Below are 16234 nucleotides of genomic sequence, written 5' to 3' on the forward strand. Positions count from 1 at the left end.
GGAAAGCATGCAGACTTTTAGTGTTGTGATAAGCCCATATGGCAAGGCAGCAATAAGGTGGATTAGAAGATAAACACAAACCTATTCCTGTACTGAACACCATGCAATAAAACAGCTAGTTTCTGCCTGCAGAAGAGCTTTAGCCCAATTTTTTAAAAATTCAAACCTTCTCATCTGAAGAAAAAAAAAAGTATATCTATCTATCTATCTATCTATCTCTCTCTCTCTCTCTCTCTCTCTCTCTCTCTCTCTCTCTATATATATATATATATATATATATATATATATATATATATATATATATATATATATATATATATAAAATCATTCTCAAAAAGAACTAAATGGAGTCTTGCATAGTTGAACTGGAAATAAGAAAATATGAGAGTATTGCCACACTTTGGGGGCAAGTTTATCTTGTGGTATCTCATGTGATCTAGTACCAGATTAATGCACGCAAGGTATTGTATTGATCACTACGTACATGGTGAGATGAAAAATCTCTGGCCAATTGTGCACTTCCATACGGAAAGCCTCCATCACTAATCCTATTCTTAACCATAAATCATTTAAATCAACTGTGTAACAGCATCGTGGTGCTACCTGTTAAAAGAACAGCAAGCCTATGAAGCTCAAAGCTGAACAGCTGCCAACGTGGCACATTCATGCTGCACTACAGCTCGTGTGTTTTTGTGAGCAGTGAGCAACATGTCAGCAGTGAGCCAAGACATACAAATCAAATTCCACAGTGGACACACACTCCAAGAAGCGGCCATTCGTTTGAAAATGTTTCACATTTAATTCGTTTTCAGTTCAGAACAGGTAAGGTCATAACATGACGCCAGCCACGTTGCAGGTAAGGGCTTCCCCAGGTTTACTCAGCCCAAAGTGTCTGTGAAATGGTTCCTGTTTGTGGACTCTCCAGCAGTTCACTTTGTCCCTCAGAACAATATTCTTAATGCTTGGGAGAAGCTGCAGGATATTGGCTGGCAGAGACGCAACTCCAGAGTTGGACAAATTGAGCTCTTGAAGAAGTTCGAGGCCACTGAAAAGCTCCGCGTTCAATGACTTCAGTTTGCGGTTATGTGACAAGTCGAGCACTTGGAGGTTTTGGAGATCTTGTAAACTTTGAGGTTCAATGCTGTGTAATTCGGGCATGTCACTTAGAGAGAGGTGGACTAGATCCCTCAGACCAGCAAAACTCTGCTTGACAATAACAGGGATGGGGTTACAAGCCAGATTCAGAGATCTGAGAGAGATGTTCTGAAGTGCTGGCATCAAGTTCAGCTGATTACCTGCCAAATTAAGACTCTGAATTGTGGGAAGCTGCGAATGTGGATTTCTCGCAATAGTCGTGATCAAGTTATCAGACAGGTCCACGCTAAGAGGCCTTCCATGGTCCCTGACAGCGAACACATTCAAATTAATTACACGAATCCGGTTGCTGCTCAGGTCGACTTCGGCAAGGGGCAAGCCTGAGAAACAGCCCTCTACGAGGTTCTCCACCAAGTTCCCACTCAAATCTATTGTCTCCAGATAGCGTAGCTTGGAGAATGTGCTCCCATTCACCATGGAGATAAGGTTATCACTCAAGTCGAGGCTGGAGAGCGTGGTGTAGCCGGGCCCAGAGAGCACGGAAGCTTCAATGGAGCGGATGCGGTTGGAGGAAAGGTCCAGGGACGACGTGGCAAGGGGAATCGACACGGGAACCATTCTGGGCCCCACACCACTGCAGTCCACCTTCGTCAGGCTGAAACTGTTAAACAGTCCGAAGTTCTCGACCTCACACTGGCAACCCGGGTGGCACGTCTGCACCACAGTCAAATGGAAAATTAACAGCACGGCAGCGGCTCCTCCCAGGGTGCTGGCCATTGTTCTGTCTTGAAAGAAGAGACTGCTTTTAATTGAATTTAAATATACATGAGAACAACAGATTCGCTTTATGTGGACCGACCCACGTGTTCATTTTAACACATCACTGACACCTACGACTGTTATCACAGTGTACATTTACACTACACATGCAGTTATCGGTGTGGTTTGTTACTTATTCGGCAGGACGAGTTTCCTGGGCCCCATTTAGGATAGGCATGCCAGCAAATAACTTTAGATTATCAACACGTCGTATTTATTATCACAACAGCCTGCTAAATTTGTTGTCATACGTCACTGGACAGATTTGGACAGAACTAAATCGAAGCGATCTGACCAACAGAAAAAAGAAAAACTATCAAAGAAATGCAGCGATTGTTACATTTCTTCCGTTTAAACTACTGTTACATTCCATTAAATCGAAACATTTTTGCTAGGAATGAACTGAAGGATGGCAGATGTCCAGCCGCACGCCTTAATGCACGCTCTTGCCGTAGCTGTAAAATATTACTCAAATATGGCATCTGCCTGTGAATTCAATGAACTTACCTCGTTCGGGAGTTCGCCGTCGTCTCAGGCACGGCGAGAGCATTTCGAGTGAGTTGTTTAGGGCATCTTTAGGAGCTTGTCCTGAGATTCTGGTTTATTTTCATTGGCTACGAACAAAAGTGTCCATTTGCCGACTTGCAGCAGTTTTCGCTTACGCAACGCCTCTGCTGTTATTGCACCGCCCCTTTCGCTGCTGCAACTTTTTGAAAAAAACACACGGGTTTTGGTAATATTCCTACGCAGGATATTCTTGTAAATTAGTAAAACAAATCAGCAAAGAAAATAAATAAATGTGTCATCTATAAATTAGGAAAATCAAGGTCTTGTTGGGTTTACAATAATTAAATTGTAGCCACGTATCTTGGACGATCTTTGCATATCGCATGTCAATTGTTTAAACAAATAAACGTTATATAGGTTGTATATGTTTTTATACAGTACATTAATAAAAAAACAAATCTCTTGGCATCACTAGATGACATGCCTAATGAAACTGTAATTCATTTCATAAATCAAATCTAATAGTTAAAACGCTCCTCTCGCTTCATTTGGGATGTAAGGTGAATGTCCACCAGGTGGGATCAGAGCACGCTCCACAACCGGGCTTCCAGTCCTACTTCAACTCGCAGCGAAATCGTAAAACCGTAGTTATAAGCTAAGCGGCTTCTCTAAAATCATCCAATTTCGAAGGTGGCCTAACAAAAAAATATATATACGGATGCTTTCCTCTTTATGTAGTAAATGTACAAGGCATTTAAGTGGCATGACAAAGTTCCTATTTTCCCATATATACTAAATTAAATGTTATTTATGATTAGGTTATAAATCAGTATTATGTATGTGCCGATTATAGCCATTGGCAGCTGTATTTAATTTAATACTATGATTTTAAACCAGGTATAGTCTTAATTAGTTTTGTCAAGATATAGTATACGCTCTATAACTGTGTCTTCCCTTTATATATCCATCTATTGTTTTAGTATGTGATTTTTAAGATGCGACGTGATCAGGAAATTATGTAATTTTCTTTTTTTTTTCTAATTCTTTGCCGTGCCTCCTGCTGATGATTTCACTAATGCTAAATATCACCTAGAATACATAACACCCACATGTCATGCATATGGGTTAGAGTTCATATTCATATTCCAGTGTCTCTGCATACAGCAGGTCAGTGGCACACATTCTGGAGAAGTACACATACAGGAAAATCAGTTACTGATTCTGAGTTGGCTGGGATTATCTTAATGAAAATCAGGGTCAATTTTGCTCGGCTTTGTGTGTTTCAAAGGGATTCATTTCTACAGACTAATGGCATGATATTCCAACTTTCAATATCATAATTAGAACTAAAATTCAGATTTTATAAATGTTTGATAATAAATTCTGTTTAAGTTCTGTTGTGGGAGAACATAATGTCTTGCTATGGGATGCAATAATCTTTACTGATCTATACTGACTGGAAACTCACTGTGCCAACTCAGCTGTTCACACCATGACAAACACCTCCACCTAGCTGGAAAAGCCTGAAGGATGACATCACATGCCGGCTTGTGTCTGCAGCTGCACAGATAGATCTTATCTGAAACATGTGCACACGAGACATTTACTCCTCAGGATTTTCAGTGGTGCTGGTTTTATTGGAAAAAAGAGGCAAGTTTTCATCTTTCATCAAAATTTAGGTCTGAACATAACTTAGTAACATGGGAAACAGAGTTCCACAAATTCAGTATGAGGACAGTTCCCGTAGTTCATTGCCTTTTTCTCATAGGTTGTCATGTAGGTTATTTCAGTGCGGAATGGAACCAGGCAAGACACAAGTATGCATTTAATGCTAGAGAGGAATGTTCTCTATGTGGCATATTTGGAGCTTTTAAACTATGTACACTATGCAAAACACTTGTGCTCAAATCCTTAACCATTAAAGATCCACACAAATTTCACATACCAAGTATTTGACATAAAGTGTTGATAACTCAGCGAGGCCATTCAGAGAAATTACAAAAATAAAAATACCCTGAGAAGAATGCTGTCAATGTATGGCCAAAATGTCAGCGATCATACTTAATGTAAGCATGCGATCCTTCTCATAATCTGCCTGGGACTCTCAGGTAAACCTTGTGTGAGTGAGTGAGCGTCACATAACTTGAATGAACACTTTCAGCTGAGTTGTACTGCTTTATCTGAATAGAGGTGTACCACTGTGCATCATTTCTTAGACACCGTATATGTGTTTGAGACAGGACAATGCACCTAGAGGAGGTCCACAGATCTTCTGGAATGTCCTCTTGAGGTATCAGGCAGACCTATTCACTCGCTTACTCCTTGTGTGTTTCAGTCAAAAATTAACAGTCTCTTATTTTGTTTGTCTCACACACACACACACACACACCTTCAACCTAAAACACACCTAAGTTACAGCATGGCTGAAACTTATAATTCATCTCTCATTATGTTGCCCTTTGGCCGGACTAGCCTGCCAATGAAGAGAATGGAGCCGGTTTTCTTGTCTTTCACCAGAAAGATGAACGGATGGTCAGCATAGAAGAGTTTGGGATCTTTCAGCTTGTCTGTGCCGAAGATGCTGGTGTCCGGGGGGTTTCCCTCCGTGCCCCACTCCATGGCAGAGGCGTGGAACACATTGGACAAGTAGAGGTCTTTCTTTCCTGAGATGCTGGACAGGTCAGCCTTGGCTTTGTCCACTGCTTCTGTCATACCAAGCTTGCCGAGGTGTTTCTAATAAAGGATTATGGTAACGTTACAATTTTATGTCAGAACACCTTTTGTAATGTTTGATGAATTTCACACCACATTTTGGCATATGTCGATAAAATATATGCTCAGACAAAAAAAGTCTGGTCCTCGTTGCTACCGCAGGCTCTGATTGGGGGAAAAGTGATGAAGACTACCAACATTCACCCAATCAGAACAAAGAAAACTTCTTTAATTGCCTATTAATGATATTAACAGTTTTGGAGGGTGCACTCAAGGGAGGGGCTGTAATTGTTTAGCTGTTGAGCCTCAGAACAACTAGCTTCAGCTAACATCTGCCAGTCACTCACTTTACTTTTAATTCATATCGGATATTTCCAGTAGCCATAAGATTAACCTGAGTGTTTTGCTTGGCATATGAATTCTAAAGTTCTTTTGTGGGGAGGGCCAGTCAGCCAGTGTTGAGCACGCACTTACCTGCAGGTCGTGGCTAACCTCCATGCTGACCTTCGGCAGAGAGATTGCGACGGCCCTCTGCTCCACCTTGGCCAGCCAGTGGTCCAGCTGTTTGCGGCTCAGCAACTTCTCCAGCCTCTCTAGCGACTCAACATGGTATGGCATGATGAGCACCACAGAGGACATCTTATGAGCCAGTGCCATCTCCAGCACAAACAGCTTGTTGGCAGTGTCCTCATAAAAACCATACAGGCCTTTGGAAAAAAAGGTTGCGATAAATTAGTTATTTATTTTATTAGTGTGGCGCATGTTTAAATCTAAAAGTGCTATAAAACAAATAAGGGTGAAGGGTCAGTAACGTTGCCAGGACATCCCCACTTGACATCTAGATATTTGATCATTTAAGTGCAATTACTGCTAAGCCCAAAATAGTTTAACTTTACACATATAGGTTCAGCTGCACTGCATGTGGATTTTGCAAATCCCACATTATTAAACATTTGGAACTGTCATAAATTATTACAGGAGGATCAAATCCCAGATTCCCCCACCCAGCTATTCCAGAGGTGTTACTGTTTGAATAAATCATGTGTGTCTCAGTGGCTGTGTGTTTCACCTGTGTGGTGCATCATGGGTACTGATATTGTGTTTGAGCGATGCACCAAGAACCCACAGTTGTCGACCATCTTGTGATGAAACTTCATCCCAGTGAGCTTTTAAAAGACCACATGAGGAAAAATTTACCTACAAAACATTAATTGCATATTGTCTACACTTTTTGTTCATTAACATATCTTACGTTTGTAGAACATGGCATTTATTATCATGGCTCCATCTGTCTTCTCCACATCCTTGGTGACCTCTGGCAATTTGCCATTGGTAGACTTAGAAGCCAACTCGTTGATGGCGCTGACGGCACTCCGCTTGTCCCGGAAGTTGATCTTGGCGTGCTCGTAATTGTAATGCTTCTTGCTGTTCTTCACAAAGTCCTCTGCAAAGTTGACAGAGCTGGGGCCATACAGGCGGTTGCTGATCTTCCAGGTGACGTTACGGGCAGTGGAGTTGCTCACCTCAGTCAGGAGCTCAGCCAGGCCCGCGTGGAGGTTCTCAGCCTTTACTTTGTTGCCACTGAGCACTGTGGTCACCTGGGAGGCGGTGGAGGACTTCCCCCCGAGAGCTACCAGGCCTAGGGAGGATGCGACCACCACACATGTCAGCAGTGAGCCAAGGCATACAAATCAAATTCCACAATGAACACACACTCCAAGAAACAGCCATTCGTTTGAAAATGTTTCACATTTAATTCGTTTTCAGTTCAGAACAGGTAAGGTCATAACATGACGCCAGCCACGTTGCAGGTAAGGGCTTCCCCAGGTTTACTCAGCCCAAAGTGTCTGTGAAATGGTTCCTGTTTGTGGACTCTCCAGCAGTTCACTTTGTCCCTCAGAACAATATTCTTAATGCTTGGGAGGAGCTGCAGGATATTGGCTGGCAGAAACGCAACTCCAGAGTTGGACAAATTGAGCTCTTGAAGAAGTTCAAGGCCACTGAAAAGCTCCGCGTTCAATGACTTCAGTTTGCGGTTATGTGACAAGTCGAGCACTTGGAGGTTTTGGAGATCTTGTAAACTTTGAGGTTCAATGCTGTGTAATTCGGGCATGTCACTTAGAGAGAGGTGGACTAGATCCCTCAGACCAGCAAAATTCTGCTTGACAATAACAGGGATGGGGTTACAAGCCAGATTCAGAGATCTGAGAGAGATGTTCTGAAGTGCTGGCATCAAGTTCAGCTGATTACCTGCCAAATTAAGACTCTGAATTGTGGGAAGCTGCGAATGTGGATTTCTCGCAATAGTCGTGATCAAGTTATCAGACAGGTCCACGCTAAGAGGCCTTCCATGGTCCCTGACAGCGAACACATTCAAATTAATTACACGAATCCGGTTGCTGCTCAGGTCGACTTCGGCAAGGGGCAAGCCTGAGAAACAGCCCTCTACGAGGTTCTCCACCAAGTTCCCACTCAAATCTATTGTCTCCAGATAGCGTAGCTTGGAGAATGTGCTCCCATTCACCATGGAGATAAGGTTATCACTCAAGTCGAGGCTGGAGAGCGTGGTGTAGCCGGGCCCAGAGAGCACGGAAGCTTCAATGGAGCGGATGCGGTTGGAGGAAAGGTCCAGGGACGACGTGGCAAGGGGAATCGACACGGGAACCATTCCGGGCCCCACACCACTGCAGTCCACCTTCGTCAGGCTGAAACTGTTAAACAGTCCGAAGTTCTCGACCTCACACTGGCAACCCGGGTGGCACGTCTGCACCACAGTCAAATGGAAAATTAACAGCACGGCAGCGGCTCCTCCCAGGGTGCTGGCCATTGTTCTGTCTTGAAAGAAGAGACTGCTTTTAATTGAATTTAAATATACATGAGAACAACAGATTCGCTTTATGTGGACCGACCCACGTGTTCATTTTAACACATCACTGACACCTACGACTGTTATCACAGTGTACATTTACACTACACATGCAGTTATCGGTGTGGTTTGTTACTTATTCGGCAGGACGAGTTTCCTGGGCCCCATTTAGGATAGGCATGCCAGCAAATAACTTTAGATTATCAACACGTCGTATTTATTATCACAACAGCCTGCTAAATTTGTTGTCATACGTCACTGGACAGATTTGGACAGAACTAAATCGAAGCGATCTGACCAACAGAAAAAAGAAAAACTATCAAAGAAATGCAGCGATTGTTACATTTCTTCCGTTTAAACTACTGTTACATTCCATTAAATCGAAACATTTTTGCTAGGAATGAACTGAAGGATGGCAGATGTCCAGCCGCACGCCTTAATGCACGCTCTTGCCGTAGCTGTAAAATATTACTCAAATATGGCATCTGCCTGTGAATTCAATGAACTTACCTCGTTCGGGAGTTCGCCGTCGTCTCAGGCACGGCGAGAGCATTTCGAGTGAGTTGTTTAGGGCATCTTTAGGAGCTTGTCCTGAGATTCTGGTTTATTTTCATTGGCTACGAACAAAAGTGTCCATTTGCCGACTTGCAGCAGTTTTCGCTTACGCAACGCCTCTGCTGTTATTGCACCGCCCCTTTCGCTGCTGCAACTTTTTGAAAAAAACACACGGGTTTTGGTAATATTCCTACGCAGGATATTCTTGTAAATTAGTAAAACAAATCAGCAAAGAAAATAAATAAATGTGTCATCTATAAATTAGGAAAATCAAGGTCTTGTTGGGTTTACAATAATTAAATTGTAGCCACGTATCTTGGACGATCTTTGCATATCGCATGTCAATTGTTTAAACAAATAAACGTTATATAGGTTGTATATGTTTTTATACAGTACATTAATAAAAAAACAAATCTCTTGGCATCACTAGATGACATGCCTAATGAAACTGTAATTCATTTCATAAATCAAATCTAATAGTTAAAACGCTCCTCTCGCTTCATTTGGGATGTAAGGTGAATGTCCACCAGGTGGGATCAGAGCACGCTCCACAACCGGGCTTCCAGTCCTACTTCAACTCGCAGCGAAATCGTAAAACCGTAGTTATAAGCTAAGCGGCTTCTCTAAAATCATCCAATTTCGAAGGTGGCCTAACAAAAAAATATATATACGGATGCTTTCCTCTTTATGTAGTAAATGTACAAGGCATTTAAGTGGCATGACAAAGTTCCTATTTTCCCATATATACTAAATTAAATGTTATTTATGATTAGGTTATAAATCAGTATTATGTATGTGCCGATTATAGCCATTGGCAGCTGTATTTAATTTAATACTATGATTTTAAACCAGGTATAGTCTTAATTAGTTTTGTCAAGATATAGTATACGCTCTATAACTGTGTCTTCCCTTTATATATCCATCTATTGTTTTAGTATGTGATTTTTAAGATGCGACGTGATCAGGAAATTATGTAATTTTCTTTTTTTTTTCTAATTCTTTGCCGTGCCTCCTGCTGATGATTTCACTAATGCTAAATATCACCTAGAATACATAACACCCACATGTCATGCATATGGGTTAGAGTTCATATTCATATTCCAGTGTCTCTGCATACAGCAGGTCAGTGGCACACATTCTGGAGAAGTACACATACAGGAAAATCAGTTACTGATTCTGAGTTGGCTGGGATTATCTTAATGAAAATCAGGGTCAATTTTGCTCGGCTTTGTGTGTTTCAAAGGGATTCATTTCTACAGACTAATGGCATGATATTCCAACTTTCAATATCATAATTAGAACTAAAATTCAGATTTTATAAATGTTTGATAATAAATTCTGTTTAAGTTCTGTTGTGGGAGAACATAATGTCTTGCTATGGGATGCAATAATCTTTACTGATCTATACTGACTGGAAACTCACTGTGCCAACTCAGCTGTTCACACCATGACAAACACCTCCACCTAGCTGGAAAAGCCTGAAGGATGACATCACATGCCGGCTTGTGTCTGCAGCTGCACAGATAGATCTTATCTGAAACACGTGCACACGAGACATTTACTCCTCAGGATTTTCAGTGGTGCTGGTTTTATTGGAAAAAAGAGGCAAGTTTTCATCTTTCATCAAAATTTAGGTCTGAACATAACTTAGTAACATGGGAAACAGAGTTCCACAAATTCAGTATGAGGACAGTTCCCGTAGTTCATTGCCTTTTTCTCATAGGTTGTCATGTAGGTTATTTCAGTGCGGAATGGAACCAGGCAAGACACAAGTATGCATTTAATGCTAGAGAGGAATGTTCTCTATGTGGCATATTTGGAGCTTTTAAACCATGTACACTATGCAAAACACTTGTGCTCAAATCCTTAAACATTAAAGATCCACACAAATTTCACATACCAAGTATTTGACATAAAGTGTTGATAACTCAGCGAGGCCATTCAGAGAAATTACAAAAATAAAAATAACCTGAGAAGAATGCTGTCAATGTATGGCCAAAATGTCAGCGATCATACTTAATGTAAGCATGCGATCCTTCTCATAATCTGCCTGGGACTCTCAGGTAAACCTTGTGTGAGTGAGTGAGAGTCACATAACTTGAATGAACACTTTCAGCTGAGTTGTACTGCTTTATCTGAATAGAGGTGTACCACTGTGCATCATTTCTTAGACACCGTATATGTGTTTGAGACAGGACAATGCACCTAGAGGAGGTCCACAGATCTTCTGGAATGTCCTCTTGAGGTATCAGGCAGACCTATTCACTCGCTTACTCCTTGTGTGTTTCAGTCAAAAATTAACATTCTGTCTTATTTTGTTTGTCTCACACACACACACACATACACACACACACACACACACACACACACACAGACCTTCAACCTAAAACACACCTAAGTTACAGCATGGCTGAAACTTATAATTCATCTCTCATTATGTCGCCCTTTGGCCGGACTAGCCTGCCAATGAAGAGAATGGAGCCGGTTTTCTTGTCTTTCACCAGAAAGATGAACGGATGGTCAGCATAGAAGAGTTTGGGATCTTTCAGCTTGTCTGTGCCGAAGATGCTGGTGTCCGGGGGGTTTCCCTCCGTGCCCCACTCCATGGCAGAGGCGTGGAACACATTGGACAAGTAGAGGTCTTTCTTTCCTGAGATGCTGGACAGGTCAGCCTTGGCTTTGTCCACTGCTTCTGTCATACCAAGCTTGCTGAGGTGTTTCTAATAAAGGGTTATGGTAACGTTACAATTTTATGTCAGAACACCTTTTGTAATGTTTGATGAATTTCACACCACATTTTGGCATATGTCGATAAAATATATGCTCAGACAAAAAAAGTCTGGTCCTCGTTGCTACCGCAGGCTCTGATTGGGGGAAAAGTGATGAAGACTACCAACCTTCACCCAGTCAGAACAAAGAAAACTTCTTTAATTGCCTATTAATGATATTAACAGTTTTGGAGGGTGCACTCAAGGGAGGGGCTGTAATTGTTTAGCTGTTGAGCCTCAGAACAACTAGCTTCAGCTAACATCTGTCAGTCACTCACTTTACTTTTAATTGATGTCGGATATTTCCAGTAGCCATAAGATTAACCTGAGTGTTTTGCTTGGCATATGAATTCTAAAGTTCTTTTGTGGGGAGGGCCAGTCAGCCAGTGTTGAGCACGCACTTACCTGCAGGTCGTGGCTAACCTCCATGCTGACCTTCGGCAGAGAGATTGCGACGGCCCTCTGCTCCACCTTGGCCAGCCAGTGGTCCAGCTGTTTGCGGGTCAGCAACTTCTCCAGCCTCTCTAGCGACTCAACATGGTATGGCATGATGAGCACCACAGAGGACATCTTATGAGCCAGTGCCATCTCCAGCACAAACAGCTTGTTGGCAGTGTCCTCATAAAAACCATACAGGCCTTTGGAAAAAAAAGGTTGCGATAAATTAGTTATTTATTTTATTTTTATGGCAGTTCCTTTGTCTTTACTTCTCTGTCAGAACTAAACTGAAGAAATCTCTGATTTTCTTGTTTATGTAACTGAGCTTTCATCTGTAGTGTAACTAGATTTATAGCGTTCAAACAGAAACAGAAAGATACTTGTTTCTGATGGTTCCATCTTGTTTCTCATCGTAACAGCTGTTAGACAACAGAATGTGATTAAACAAACTAAGGGATGCGTTCACTTGACATCTAGATATTTGATCATTTAAGTGCAATTACTGCTAAGCCCAAAATAGTTTAACTTTACACATACAGGTTCAGCTGCACTGCATGTGGATTTTGTAAATCCCACATTATTAAACATTTGGAACTGTCATAAAATATTACAGGAGGTTCAAATCCCAGATTCCCCCACCCAGCTATTCCAGAGGTGTTACTGTTTGAATAAATCCATGTGTGTCTCAGTGGCTGTGTGTTTCACCTGTGCGGTGCATCATGGGTACTGATATTGTGTTTGAGCGATGCACCAAGAACCCACGGTTGTCGACCATCTTGTGATGAAACTGTTCATCCCAGTGAGCTTTTAAAAGACCACATGAGGAAAAATTTACCTACAAAACATTAATTGCATATTGTCTACACTTTTTGCTCATTAACATATCTTACGTTTGTAGAACATGGCATTTATTATCATGGCTCCATCTGTCTTCTCCACATCCTTGGTGACCTCTGGCAATTTGCCATTCGTAGACTTAGAAGCCCACTCGTTGATGGCGCTGACGGCACTCCGCTTGTCCCGGAAGTTGATCTTGGCGTGCTCGTAATTGTAATGCTTCTTGCTGTTCTTCACAAAGTCCTCTGCAAAGTTGACAGAGCTGGGGCCATACAGGCGGTTGCTGATCTTCCAGGTGACGTTACGGGCAGTGGAGTTGCTCACCTCAGTCAGGAGCTCAGCCAGGCCCGCGTGGAGGTTCTCAGCCTTTACTTTGTTGCCACTGAGCACCGTGGTCACCTGGGAGGCGGTGGAGGACTTCCCCCCCAGAGCTACCAGGCCTAGGGAGGACGCGACTACCACAGGGGAGATAAGAATGTTTTCTGTGTCCTTATCCTTGGCCATGTTGTGGTACAGGTTGAAGGCCAGATTGGTGCTGCTGTCAGCCAGGATGGTGGCATGGTTACTGAGCTTCTTGTCTGCTGTAGCACTGAGCAGCACGCACAGAGCCACCAGGCTTCTCAACCACATGGTTTCAGAAAAGATCAACAAAGCACACTTCCCTGGAAGAAACACACCACAACCACTCAGAAATCCACTGCTGCATGCTGGTCCTTAGAAGCAAATGTGAGTGGGCTGTTTTCTGTGCAGCTGTACCTTTAATGCCTGACCACTGAGGCTGAGTTGAGATTAGCTCCTTTCAAAATATCCGAGGTCGTGTAATTACAGGCTTGCTAAACCAATCTAGGGATCTTAAGCTGCCACGTCAGCAGCTTTGACTTGAGACAAAACACAAGCATATGACCTCTTCTTTCTTTTAATACATTCTTTTGTACACAAAGTAGATACAAGCTGGCATATTTGTTGGTGCATATTTTCTATAAGAAAACCTGCTATTGTCATCATATACATGTACATAAATGCCTGTCATGGGTTCTCTAAGGACATGAATCGCCGCCAGTTGTTTTTATTTTTTGCTTGTTTTCTTACAAGCAAAACCTTTTTGGATTTTTTTTTCTTCTTCTATCTCAGTGGATCTCTCTAAAAGATTATCAATTACATTAACTAGGTGATCCCGTGATTCATTAGACTAAAACCGCATGCAGTTCCCGTCTAGACGCCCATATAAGCCATTTTCAGCGGCACATAGCTTGTCCTGAGCTCTCATTGGCTAGATCCCGGTTTTGTGCGGGATAAGTGACGCGCAGGCTTCTCAGGAAGCCCCGATTGTTAGCAGGCTTGAGGAAGAGCATTTTACACACTTTCCATGGTCATTGGAAAGTATAGCATCATGCAAAGGCAAGTTTCATGCAGCTGTTTTTAAACAGCTAAACCTGTAACCTGCTAAAATGTGTCGGATCAAAGGAGATGGATGGATACAAGCTTGTGGCACACAGAGGCAGGCTGCTGCTCGCCCAGCGTCATGAAAAGCCACAATGAAATATTCTGCAAAGCAGTTGGCGATTCGGTATCATCTCAACTCCATTTCAACGTCTTCTTCTCTACGAGTTCTTTCAACAGTCAGTTAACGGTAATAGTAAGCCTTTTTCAGGCGTGGTTTTGAAGGTTTCACATGGTGCGGTTATTTCCCTTGACACTGTAGGCCCTGTAGGTTTTCTTCATCATTACAAATGTTTACCTTTCTTTCTGATTTTCTGCACTAGTACCACACTAGACACTCCAGCTGTAAGTATTACTAGACTGAAGAAGCACTGCCTTAGCGCATGAGCTTGTCTACATAATACAGTAGCTTCAGAACTTTTGCTTACCTTATAGAAAACTTTACACTTTCGTCCGTCGTTCCCACACGTCGGCATCCACGTAGTCAAATCCGTCAAGCCAATTTTATACCGCTGAAAGGAAACTTCTGGAAGTTGGGAAAGGACTATTAAAATGAGGAGCTCTGATTGCATTCCCAGAGAGTACAGACACCTCCCCCTAGCTCCGATTACTGCCGTCCCAGCTACTGCGGGAAGGGGGTTCAGTCCTCCTGGTCCTAGAGCCATGAGAAACCAGCTGGTCTTCTGGGCAGAGAACCTTACATTATGTACGTACAATAAAACTTTAAACCACAACTGACAAGTCGATGCTGGCATAGAGTCTAGCTAATAAAAAAAAAAAAAGAGAGATTCATTATGTTGACTGTTTTAGCATTCTTCTCAAATCTATCACATAAAAGTGGAAGGAGCTCTGCATTAAAAACCATTCTAGGCTCATTTTTTAGGCCTCATATTAGGGTCGAGGATCCAACTTAAGAGAAGTAATACAATGTAACAAGTTTTTATAAAGATGAAAGTGTTGTTGTTGTTTTTTTATTTTATGAGAACAAAAAGCCAAAGCACTGTATGAAAGATCTTTAGCCCCTTGTGCTGACCGCCCCTCCCCCCAACTCCCATCCCACTGCCACGTCAGTAGCAGAGCAGGCCCAGAGCGTCAGGGCGGAGTGCGTGGGATGCAGGATCCATGGTGCGGGATGCGTGTCCAGCTCCTAACTACCCTGTCCCACCCTTTATTGATCTTCATGGGATGTGCTGTATGCTGACGTCCGTACTGCTGCGGGCACTGACTGAGCGGAATGGCTGTTTTTGTCAGTAGTGGAATGTAAAGTCTTTACCAGTTACTTAATACGTGAGCTGCATTGCTGGGCAGAAACGTATGCTAGCCCCGTTCTGCAAAAGGTTAGTGTTCACATGGCAAGTCTGAGTCGTCCTCTGTGAAACTGGGTCTCATTAAACATGTGAAGGATCTTTAAAAAAAACCCTATTCATTTGGCATTCAGGAGAAGGAATGCCAGCAGTGCAGCACCCTTTAAAGTGCTCAGCGCTGTGTAATGATTAAAAACATGGCCATTAAAAACGCTGCCTATGGCTATGACATTTCCCCGCCACTCTGAGGAAAACAATGTGACCCGGCTTGGTTTTGCTCAGCATGGCACGCAGAGATTAAGCTGTTTTCAAACTCACTTCATTCATTACTTATTTACATTTACATTCACATTTTCGGCATTTAGCAGAGGCTCTCATACACAACGACTTAGAAAAAAGCTTCGTCATCTACTCATAGAATGTATCTTATCCTGTACAGTAGGTTAGTCAAAGATACCAATGAACCAGAATACTGTTAAAATACAGGAATCGATGCTGATACCTAGAAGTGCAAAATACGCATAAGCTCTATATCAAAATAACGATAAGTGCTAGAGTGTTTGGTTAATCAACAGTAGTATGAAATGTCCATGGGTGCAGTTGCACAGCACTGGACTCATAAGCGAGAGATGTGCCGATCCTTCTTCATTAGTATAGAATGGAAAACAAAGAACAATGGTGAAAGGGTATGAGCGCAAGCCCCACCCCCTACTCTGCTGTAAGGGGGTGAAGACCACGTTAAGATATTACCCATGCCGCTTGGAGCTTCCTCGCACCCAGTCGCATGCTCTTCTGCTCAATAAATGTAAAACACCAGGGCTTATAAGAGTAGCGATTGAGGTGGTGCTTTACGTGAGGTCTTTCTAAAAGTGATGCAGCGTGTTTGCCTTAGA

General features: G+C 42.5%; 3 protein-coding genes and 1 pseudogene across 4 annotated transcripts; all 4 read right to left on the reverse strand.

The window, feature by feature from the left end:
- Positions 1 to 329: 329 nt before the first annotated feature.
- Positions 330 to 2566, reverse strand: LOC118242832 (tsukushin-like). The gene is made up of 2 exons (XM_035535678.1): positions 2422 to 2566; positions 330 to 1880 (listed from the first exon to the last, which is right to left on the reverse strand). Exons 1-2 carry the CDS (start codon positions 2462 to 2464, stop codon positions 829 to 831), a joined length of 1095 nt encoding a protein of 364 aa, XP_035391571.1. The 5' UTR covers positions 2465 to 2566; the 3' UTR covers positions 330 to 828.
- Positions 2567 to 4028: 1462 nt separating this feature from the next.
- Positions 4029 to 6815, reverse strand: LOC118242886 (annotated as a pseudogene).
- On the reverse strand, positions 6721 to 8653 carry LOC113584465 (tsukushin-like). Its single transcript, XM_035535952.1, has 2 exons — positions 8510 to 8653; positions 6721 to 7968 (listed from the first exon to the last, which is right to left on the reverse strand). The coding sequence occupies exons 1-2, from the start codon at positions 8550 to 8552 to the stop codon at positions 6917 to 6919; spliced, it is 1095 nt and encodes a 364-aa protein (XP_035391845.1). The 5' UTR covers positions 8553 to 8653; the 3' UTR covers positions 6721 to 6916.
- Positions 8654 to 10116: 1463 nt separating this feature from the next.
- On the reverse strand, positions 10117 to 14599 carry LOC113584467 (serpin H1-like). Of its 2 annotated transcripts, XM_027021400.2 has the most exons (6): positions 14466 to 14599; positions 13354 to 13475; positions 12651 to 13259; positions 12466 to 12564; positions 11728 to 11960; positions 10117 to 11274 (listed from the first exon to the last, which is right to left on the reverse strand). In XM_027021400.2, the coding sequence occupies exons 3-6, from the start codon at positions 13225 to 13227 to the stop codon at positions 10972 to 10974; spliced, it is 1212 nt and encodes a 403-aa protein (XP_026877201.1). In that variant the 5' UTR covers positions 13228 to 13259; positions 13354 to 13475; positions 14466 to 14599; the 3' UTR covers positions 10117 to 10971. The 2 variants fall into 2 exon arrangements, with proteins under 2 accessions (XP_026877201.1, XP_026877200.1); XM_027021399.2 differs by lacking the exon at positions 13354 to 13475.
- Between the last annotated feature and the right edge of the window lie 1635 nt (positions 14600 to 16234).

This window comes from Electrophorus electricus, chromosome 17 (assembly GCF_013358815.1).
Source record: "Electrophorus electricus isolate fEleEle1 chromosome 17, fEleEle1.pri, whole genome shotgun sequence".
NCBI lineage: Eukaryota > Metazoa > Chordata > Actinopteri > Gymnotiformes > Gymnotidae > Electrophorus > Electrophorus electricus.

Bases quoted from the DNA above. Each gene is read 5' to 3' on its own strand.
- LOC118242832 (XM_035535678.1), bottom strand. From the start codon at position 2,464: ATGCTCTCGCCGTGCCTGAGACGACGGCGAACTCCCGAACGAG. The intron at 1,881-2,421 runs GTAAGTTCATTG...TCTTCTTTCAAG, and splicing joins ACGGCGAACTCCCGAACGAG to ACAGAACAATGGCCAGCACC.
- LOC113584465 (XM_035535952.1), bottom strand. From the start codon at position 8,552: ATGCTCTCGCCGTGCCTGAGACGACGGCGAACTCCCGAACGAG. The intron at 7,969-8,509 runs GTAAGTTCATTG...TCTTCTTTCAAG, and splicing joins ACGGCGAACTCCCGAACGAG to ACAGAACAATGGCCAGCACC.
- LOC113584467 (XM_027021399.2), bottom strand. From the start codon at position 13,227: ATGTGGTTGAGAAGCCTGGTGGCTCTGTGCGTGCTGCTCAGTGCTACA. The intron at 12,565-12,650 runs GTAAGATATGTT...GTCTTTTAAAAG, and splicing joins AAATGCCATGTTCTACAAAC to CTCACTGGGATGAACAGTTT. The intron at 11,275-11,727 runs GTAAGTGCGTGC...ACCCTTTATTAG, and splicing joins AGGTTAGCCACGACCTGCAG to AAACACCTCAGCAAGCTTGG.